The sequence below is a fragment of the Gasterosteus aculeatus genome, chromosome 14, assembly GCF_964276395.1.
Source record: "Gasterosteus aculeatus chromosome 14, fGasAcu3.hap1.1, whole genome shotgun sequence".
Classification (NCBI taxonomy): domain Eukaryota; kingdom Metazoa; phylum Chordata; class Actinopteri; order Perciformes; family Gasterosteidae; genus Gasterosteus; species Gasterosteus aculeatus.
Genome location: NC_135702.1, coordinates 1,860,657 through 1,870,554, shown reverse-complemented (window position 1 = coordinate 1,870,554; position 9,898 = coordinate 1,860,657). Strand labels below are relative to the sequence as shown.

Here is a 9,898-nt window from a genome sequence, read left to right as displayed (position 1 = left end):
TGGCGCTCTCGCTGTACCGGGTACGGAAGCCCGAGCAGGTCAAACTGCGCCTGCCCATCTCGGAGACGCTGTTCCAAATGAACCGGGACCAGCTGCAGAAGTTCGTGCCGTACCTGATCACCGTGCACCACACCGAGGTGCTGCCCACGGCGCAGAAGCTGGCCGACGAGATCCTGTCGCAGAACTCTGAGATCAACCAGGTCCACGGTGAGCGCGCGTGTGTGTGTGCGTGTGTGTGTGTGTCCCACATATGAAGTGTTTCTGGGTAGAACGTCGGCCCGCCTCTTTCTCCGCTGGCGAGCCAATCAAAGCACCTCTCTGACTGCGTTCCTTTTGTGCAGGAGCTCCGGACCCGACGGCCGGCGCCAGCGTGGACGACGACAACTGCTGGCACCTGGACGAGGAGCAGGTTCAGGAGCAGGTCAAGCTCTTCCTCTCGCAGGGGGGGTACCACGGCTCAGGGAAGCAGCTCAACTTACTGTTCAGCAAGGTACCGCAGTACACACGCTCACGCGCACTCGCACACGCACACACACATCGCGGCCCAACCGCAGACATCACCCACAATGCACCCCTGCAAACGTCCCTGCAGGTGAGGGAGATGCTGAAGATGGGGGACTCCAACGGGGCGCGCGATGTTGACTCTGATCACAGAGCAGTTCATGGGCGACCCCAGACTGGCACTGTGGAGGCAACAGGGAACCACCATGACCGACAAGTACAGGCAGCTGTGGGACGAGCTAGGTAACATGCACGCACACGCACACGCATGCACGCACACGGCAGCAATGTATCCACCGGTTAGAGGTCAATTCTTCAGCTTTTAATCATTTGATATCAAACCCATCTCGCACGTCACAAACTGATCCTGTTTCATTGAGATGACGAGTAGTCCAGCGACTTGATGATAATAATCACCAATCAAAATGGCAACAAGCATTTCTGTAATGTGAAGGTTTCGGTCTGTTCTCTTTTCATTTAAAGCTGAATATAACGTGGCTGGATATTTGCAAATATGTTGTGTGTGTGTGTAAAATATATATAAAATACTCATGTTTTTGCTTCTGAGGAAAAACCATCAAAATCGTGTCTTGAAGCCAGAATGTGATGCAACATGTCAAACCCCCCCCTCGTAGATTGTTGCCTTGCGTTGCGTCACTCCTCCCCTCTGACATCGTCTCGGTGCTCGTTGTTGTCCTTGAAGCCTTAACAAAGAGACGCTCTCCTGTCCCCTCCCCCATCCTCACCCTCCCTCCCTCCCTCCCTCCCCCCCAGTTCTTCACTTCCCTTCTTTTCTTCATTTTGTCATCTGTCATCGTCTATTTGATCCTTTAGTGGGTCCACTCTTCTTTCTTTGTGTGTTCCTCTTCCATCTTGAATCCATGTCTTACTGTGTGTGTGCGTTGTTGTCTCCCCTGTTAACGTGTGTGTGTGTGTGTGTGTGTGTGTGTGCACAGGGGCCCTGTGGATGTGCATCGTGCTGAACCCCCACTACAAACCCGAGCAGAAGGGCTTCTGGCTGCGACAGCTTCGCAGGTGGAACGGCGTGGACGTCTGTCCCTTGGAGGACGGTAACCATGGCAGCGAGCTGACCAATCTGACCAACGCCCTGCCCCAGGGCCCCCCCGGCCACCCAGGTGAGATGACACCCCCAACCCCCCCCTTTTTGTTTTATCTATATTCCCAAATCCTCTGCTGCATTATACCTGAAGGATTATCTTCTCTCCTGCAATATCCTCATCTCCTCTTCCCTCGCCTCCTCCTCCTCCCCTCCCCCACCACCTCCTCCTCCCCCGCCTCACAGATCCGCTCTCTCGGCCTCACCGGACCGTGTTCACGCGGGCCATCGAGGCCTGCGACCTCCACTGGCAGGACCCCCACCTGCAGCACATCATCACCGAGGACCACTACGCCAACTACTGTTACCACGGCAACCTCAACAGCTCCCTGTTCGACGCCCGAGGGTGGCCCCTGTGGCACGGTGAGAGGGCGGGCGCGAGGGGGGGGGAATAATAAGGAAGAATGAGACATGGAAAACTCTTCTTCTTCTTCTCCTCCTCCAGAGCACGTCCCGACGGCGTGCGCCCGAGTGGACGCGCTGAGGTCACACGGCCGCCCGAAGGAAGCGCTGCGGCTCGCCATCGCCATCGTCAACACGCTGCGGAGGCAACAGCAGAAGCAGGCGGAGTTCTTCCGCACGCACAAGAAAGGTCTGTTCTGTCGTCAGCTGATTGTTAAACGATCAACATCAAATGTTCGTTAATAAATCGTAACGCGCTGAAAGAGAAGTAATAAAAGACATTAGTAGAGAATCATCAAGCATCATTTTATTCATTTTCACATTTTATCTTTTGCCAACTTTTTGTGTTAATCGACTGTCTGTAGAAATTAATTCAATTAAATAATCTTTTAATTGCCCCACCCCCCCCCCCCCCCCCGGGCCGGATCATCCTGCCTGATTATATTAGAAGGAATAATTACGTTATTCGTTGTCTTTGACCGGCGTGATGACGTATGACCGATGCTCCGCAGAGCTGCTGCCCAAAGGCGTCACGTCGGTCACCAACATGGAGGGCTGGGTGGGGCACCCTCTGGACCCCATCGGCGCCCTGTTCAGCACCCTGATGGAGACGGGGCGGGCCGGCGAGGACACGGCGCTGCTCGACTTCTCAGGTACTCGTACGCTTTTGATCAAAGTAAAAGTACTTCATTGTGAGCCCAGCTTGTTGCCGTCGGGTTCCCAACGTAGGGGTCCGGCCCTTCTAGAGGGCCGCCAGATGATCTGAGGGGTCCTGAGAGGATCCGCTCTTTTTATTATTATTGGATAATTTCACCTCTTTAGAAAGCAAACTGCCCTCCGGTGCAGCACTGCAGTACTCTGCTGCGCTCGTTGCGTCTTCCTGTCGGGGCCTCGGGTGTCAATCAGCGGTGACCAAGCCGACTCACCGATTGGCCCGCAGTCATCCTCCAATAACGGCTCATCAATAAGGAATGCAGCAGGAAAAACACTCCAATTAAAAGTTATTAATTATGCAGAGGGAAGCTCAGCGAGACGAATCCCGACCGACGGTTTGTTTCTCAACTCAAAGGTTTTCAATTAGGACGTCCATCATTCCACATGTGTGGATCTATACGCGCGTGTGTGGATCTATACGCGCGTGTGTGGATCTATACGCGCGTGTGTGGATCTATACGCGCGTGTGTGGATCTATACGCGCGTGTGTGGATCTATACGCGCGTGTGTGGATCTATACGCGCGTGTGTGGATCTATACGCGCGTGTGTGTGGATCTATACGCGCGCGTGTGGATCTGTACGCGCGCGTGTGTGGATCTGTACGCGCGCGTGTGTGGATCTGTACGTGTGTGTAGATCTACACACGCGCGCGTATAGATCTACACACGCGCGCGTATAGATCTACACACGCGCGCGTATAGATCTACACACGCGCGCGTATAGATCTACACACGCGCGCGTATAGATCTACATACGCGCGCGTGTGTAGATCTATACGCGCGCGTGTGGATCTATACGCGCGTGTGTGTGTAGATCTGTCCACGTCTCCAAAGACATCCTAGAGACACTCCTCAGGAGCCCCCCCCCCCCTCTCTGAGAGAGGACGCCCGAACCAACAAATCCGATCAATAGGTTTATCAATACTGCGCTCGGTGCCCAGAGGGACACCTTCTCTGCTCTAACCCATCTGACCCCCCACAGGCTCGGGGAGGAGGCCGGAGCAGCGCTTCCTGGAGGACGGCGAGTCGTTTGCGTCGCTCGCCGTGGAGACGGCTCTGATTGGCTTAGGCCAGCAGAGGGTGATGCCGGAGGGCCTCTACGCGCAGGAGAAGGTGTGTCGCCACGAGGAGCAGCTCCTGGCCCGGCTGCAGGAGGTCCACCTGGACGACGCGCTGGTGAAGATCTTCAGGCGCCAAGCCGCTCTGCTGCTGGACGGTAAGCGGACGCCGAATGCTAACGCGTCACGTTAGCTTAGCTCAATGACTAATCGGATTCATAGAATAAACATATCGTCATATACGCACACATTTGTATCTGCACACGGTTAAATTATTTTAATTAATTATTATATTATATTATTATTATATATTATGTGTGTCTCACAGCCGGTCCCTACAGCGGTCTGGGGGAGCTGCTCTACAGAGAAAGCGTCCCCATGCACACCTTCGCCAAGTATCTCTTCACCTCGCTGCTACCTCACGACGCCGAGCTGGCGTACAAACTTGCACTGAGGGCCATGCGGTGAGTGGACGCACTTCCTGTCATGTGACGCATTGACGTGTTCATCAACTATTTAGTTCTTATAACACAGAACATAAAGACTCTTAACAGGCAGCAGCGGTTCATCGTGTCTTTAGAATGATTGACGACGATGATGAAGATGAAAAATGCCCAGACAACAAACCGTTAAATCTCTTCTTCCTCTTTTTGTAAAACATCAGCAGATATTCGTCTGATTAGAAATTTACAATGAGAACGAAGACTTTATTTAAACGATGCTGCGATGTTTTAATATTCAGAACAGTGAACGTGTCCTTCAGTGGGGGGGGGGCGTCTCTATCTGGGACACTTTAAGGACACCTCCCTCACTGAATCATTAATGCTGCTGGAAACAACTTTTCTAATGTGTGAATAATAAACACAAGCTGTCGGTTTCCTCCCTGAACGCGTCTCACCGTCTGCTATTTAATTAAAGGCTCAACGTCACAGGAGACTATTTTAAAACCTTTGCTCAGATCGATTCTAAAAGTTTTTATTATTGTTTTTGTTTTTTTGCTCAGGCTGCCCGTCCTGGAGTCCACGCCCCCCCTCGGCGACTTGTCCCGGCCTCCCCACATCGTGTCGGTGGCGCCCAATCGGCTCCCCCGCTGGTTCACCCTCAGCCACATCGAGACCCAACAGTGTGAACTGGCCTCCACTATGCTCACTGCTGCTAAAGGTACACACACGCACACACACACGCACACACACACACACACACACACACATGAAGGTTGGCGTGGAGTTGAACGTATCTGTTCTGTTGTTGCCAGGCGACGCTCGTAAACTGGAAACGGTGTTGGAGTCGATCCAGAAGAACATCCACTCCTCGTCGCACATCTTCAAGCTGGCTCAGGACGCCTTCAAGATCGCCACTCTGATGGACAGCCTGCCGGACATCACGCTGCTCAAGGTCTCCCTGGAGCTGGGTCTCCAGGTAAACAACAACAACAACAACAACAACAACAACAGCAGCAGCAGAGAGGAACACAAATCAGCAAGAAGCCCCGCTAATGCGTGTCTGTGTTCCAGGTGATGAGGATGACGCTGTCCACGTTGAACTGGCGGAGGAGGGAGATGGTTCGATGGCTCGTCACTTGTGCCACGGAGGCCGGTGAGTGTCAATCAAACCTCAGGATGTGTCGGGCCTCCAGTAAGCCAGTTAGCTGGGAACGCTAGAAGAATTAAATAAATGTAGTGATGAATAAAATCCACGAGTTGATCTTTGCACATCTGGATCAAAGCAATGAAAACAGAGCTGATGTGCTGCATGTGGGCGGGACGGGGTGGTGAGTCTGGAGGGGACCTCCTGTTGGGACGTGAATGTGTTTCCCTGAAGTGGACAGGAAGTTGTGCCTAGAGGGAGGAGGAGGGGGAGGGGGAGGGGGGGGGGGGGCGACACGGACTCTCTGTGCGAGGTCTAAAAAGGCTTCATTGATGAGGAGCCGAGTGCTCTGATGTCAGAGATTCAGCAGAAGAATATCCAATTACAAGGTGAAAGGTCACCGCAGGACTTAAACAAACATGTGACAGAAGAGTTGCCTCTAACACCTCCCCCCCTCTCCCCCTCCCCCCTCCCCCCTCTCCTCCAGGTGTGTTTGCGTTGGACAGCATCATGCAGAGCTGGTTCACCCTCTTCACCCCCACCGAGGCCACCAGCGTGGTGGCGAGCACCGTCATGTCCAACAGCACCATCGTCCGCCTGCACCTGGACTGCCACCAGCAGGAGAACCTGGCCAACTCGGCGCGCACGCTGGCGCTGCAGTGCGCCATGAAGGACCCGCAGAACTGCGCCCTGTCGGCCCTCACGCTCTGCGAGAAGGACCACATCGCCTTCGAGACGGCCTACCAGATCGTGCTGGACGCGGCGTCCACGGGGATGAACTACACGCAGCTGTTCACCATCGCGCGCTACATGGAGCACCGGGGTTTCCCCATGAGGGCCTACAAGCTCGCCACGCTGGCCCTGACGCACCTGAACCTCAGCTACAACCAGGACACGCACCCGGCCATCAACGACGTGCTGTGGGCGTGCGCCCTCAGCCACTCGCTGGGGAAGAACGAGCTGGCGTCGGTCATCCCCCTGGTGGTGAAGAGCGTGAAGTGCGCCACGGTGCTGTCGGACATCCTGCGGCGCTGCACGCTGACGACGCCGGGCATGGTGGCGCTGCACGGCCGCAGGACCTCCGGGAAGCTGATGCCTCTGGACAAGGCGCCGCTCCGGCAGCTGCTGGACGCCACCATCGGGGCCTACATCAACACCACGCACTCGCGGCTGACGCACATCAGCCCGCGGCACTACAGCGAGTTCATCGAGTTCCTCGGCAAGGCGCGCGAGACGTTCCTCATGGCGCACGACGGACACGTCCAGTTCACGCAGTTCATAGACAACCTGAAGCAGATCTACAAGGGCAAGAAGAAGCTCATGATGCTCGTCAGAGAACGATTCGGTTGATCCAACCACCAAATGGCCCTTTTTTACAAACACGCGCGTCCTTTCCGACTTGAAGACATTCGTGCAAATGGTCACAGTGGACATTTCCTCTTGTTTGTGAGGCGTTCCTGCTCAGAAAAGACATGTTTGATAATGAAGGAGAAGAAGCGGCTGGTACAACGTGTAGAAGTGAGTTTTACACTTTACGGAGTACGTTCCACTGTGTGACCTCCTGCTTCCCTCAACAGCCTCAACGAAGAAGACTAACGGCTTTAAACCAAATGGAGAAACTCCATCTGAAGTGACAAGTACCTCTTTTTAAAGGATCCAGCTTTACCCCCCCGATCAGACAGACACGATGAGTCGGACTTCGTCTTCACACAAACAAACTGTCAACATACACCTCAGGGATTTCTAGAAGAAAAAAGCAGACAAAAAAACAAACAAAAAGAACAAAAGCATTTTATTGTCCTGTATATATGAAAGTATATGTCTGAAAAAAATGTATATGTTAACTAATTTATGACAGAATATTCTATGTGAGGCACAATACTTGAAGCTGCAGGACTTTTTGAGTTCTGAAACGGACAAAAAAAAAAAAAAACACATATCAGAAGGAATTCTCAAACGTCGTCCCTGCATTGCATCATGGGCCGTAAGAGAAGAACTCTGTGGAAACAGGAAGCGTGCGTCCTCCTGCACGGAGAGGTGCATTGTGGGAGTGGAGAGAAAGGAGCGCTCGGCCTTGTCTTAATGCTTTAAAATAACCAAACCGGTCTGTGCTTGAAGCTCCTCGTCTCCTCTTCGTGTCTCTGTAGCTCTTTGTTTGGAGAAATGCTCCCATCTTATTTATTACGTTGGTGAATGATTGTACCACATGCTCATGAAGATTTGATACACTGATCGATTTATTTATGTAACTAAATCACTGTTTTATAAACTTGTTTATGAATCAACATTTTGTTCTAATTAAAATCTTTTGTTTTTTTCAGAGGACGGAAGTATTTGTCTTCTTAATTCTGTCACTTGACTATTTCAGGTGGTTCCTCAAAACGCAACGTGTGTCTGTGTGTGTCTCTGACACGCGTCATGTCAAAAAGTCAATGCTGAATATGTAAAAAAAAAGAAAAAAAAAAAAGATAGAAATACATTTTAAAAAGTAAATAAAACAGTATTTAGTGAATAAAGTCAAAGTACATTAAGTTCTAAGTACGTCAATGAATCGTACAAGATGTTATACAAGTGTGTATAAAGGGTTTTGAGCGTACTGGAGTGTTTCCACAGGTACTTTTACTCCTGTTTAAAGGATTGGAGAACTTCCTCCTCCACATGGGGGGGGGGGGGGGTCCACTCACCCGGTCCTGTAGATTAGTCCAGCTGCAGGAAGTGGACACAGATGTTTATCTGGGCTCAGAGGAAGTCATCCTCTCACTTCCTTAAAAAGATGTCTTAGGAATGTCGAGCGTTTTCCTGGTTCCACTTCCTGCGCGTTGTGACAGACAGGAAGCTGCTGCAGGGACACAAACGCACCAACCGACGGAAATAAAGTCACGGATCCGTCAGCAGATGGACTCGTTTATTCTAAACACACAGAGACGTCACTTCCTCATCAGCATGCGACCGACAACTAGTACTTTTACTCACTCAACAGTATATTTTAATGGATTTTTACAATTTACTAAACTAAGTGTTAAAAATGTTCTATACATTTACTTTATATATTTTATGACTTCAGATATAAATACGATGCATTTGCTTGTGGAAGGAAACATGGAATATTATCACTCTGTGATTGTACTGGTACTCTCACATGTACTATATTCATCTAGTACTATTGGTACTATCACGCTGCGTATTTTATGGCCCCTCATATTCACATTTTATTCCCTCACTATATAAATATTGTAAGAATGCTTAAACTGTGAACATCAATGTCTAAATCTACATTGAGCTTTTTTTAAAAGAAAACTGGAAAGAACGAAATTGAAAAAGTTGATTTTAAATGTGAGTCTGAACCAGCTGTTGCTGCTGCTGTTTTGGGCTTAATATACGATGACTGAAGAGACGCGTGATGTTTATGTTTCAGAGTGGAGGCGGGACAAAGCAGGTCGTCCATCACGTTGCTCGTCCTTGGAATAGATTAAATATTATATGGATTTTATGTTGTATTAGATGAAGATAATCTGAGGGAGCAGCGCAGCCGGCAGATCAAAGCCCTGCAGGACAAGAGTTAATCAATTCATTCATCAACACCTACTGCAAGTACAACATTTTTTAAATGCCAAACGAAGTATTCACTATCCTAAAAACACACACAAAATGTTCATCTTCTGTTATTTGAGACTTTCTTTCATCTCATGCTGAGCAGTAAATCCCAACTTTGCTCATTTCATCGCGTCAGTGACCTGCAGAGGTCAACGACCTCGGCCTCCTGTTTCCTACCGAAGTAGAGAAAGCTTCAGACCTTCAGAGGGGATCCAAAATGTCACAAGCTGCCACAGGTTTCCATGAATGTCACAGCAAACAAAACAGACAATAGCGACTAGGCACCTTCCTGCAGGGCCAACCCTTTCAAAATAAAACGCTTCTTGCTGAAACGGGGAAAAAAGAAAATGACGGTTTAAGTAATTCTCCATATCAATCAGCGTCATCTTGTCCAGACGCCGTCAGTCTGCCTTCACCGAGCAAATAGTCCCAACAGCTATTTATTGATAAGCTCAATCCAAACCCCTGGAACACGCTTACTGCTGACGGACCAATCACACCGAGTGAAAAAGATCCTCTCCGTCTCCTAGCAACCGGAGGCTCCTCGCCGTCGAATGTGAAGGATTCAAATATATATGTGGCCGTTAGAACCCGAGTGAGGTCATTTAATAAGATTAAACATATCCACGTGTATATAAAGATAAAGGTTTATGAGACTTCTGAGTCGGGAAGGAAAAAAGCACGACAATATTTAGGCCAAAAACTGAATTACTTTGATAGCAAAGCATTTAAAGAATACCTTTATGTGACAAAATAAATGTCATCAAATATCACTAGAAGTACTAACAGCACACTTTGAAAATACTTCACTAAACGTTTAACTCATGCATATAAATTTATAATTAAGTATGCATTAATTATCCGCAAATTAGACTTTAAAACGTCTCACAGTCATGAGATGCTGCATTTAATCCACATCAATGCT

The 9,898-nt window shown here is 49.9% G+C and overlaps 1 protein-coding gene across 1 annotated transcript in view; it reads left to right on the top strand.

Moving 5' to 3' along the window:
* Positions 1-7,702, top strand: part of LOC120831787 (zinc finger SWIM domain-containing protein 6) — an 8,143-nt gene extending 441 nt beyond the window's left edge. Inside the window, 14 exon segments of the mRNA XM_078088494.1 lie at positions 3-207; positions 342-490; positions 593-634; positions 636-744; positions 1,458-1,637; positions 1,805-1,981; positions 2,064-2,210; positions 2,533-2,673; positions 3,717-3,950; positions 4,121-4,256; positions 4,796-4,953; positions 5,048-5,211; positions 5,307-5,388; positions 5,867-7,702. Of these exon segments, the coding sequence (XP_077944620.1) occupies positions 3-207; positions 342-490; positions 593-634; positions 636-744; positions 1,458-1,637; positions 1,805-1,981; positions 2,064-2,210; positions 2,533-2,673; positions 3,717-3,950; positions 4,121-4,256; positions 4,796-4,953; positions 5,048-5,211; positions 5,307-5,388; positions 5,867-6,729 (2,787 nt within the window). The 3' untranslated portion in view covers positions 6,730-7,702.
* The last annotated feature ends 2,196 nt before the right edge of the window (positions 7,703-9,898 follow it).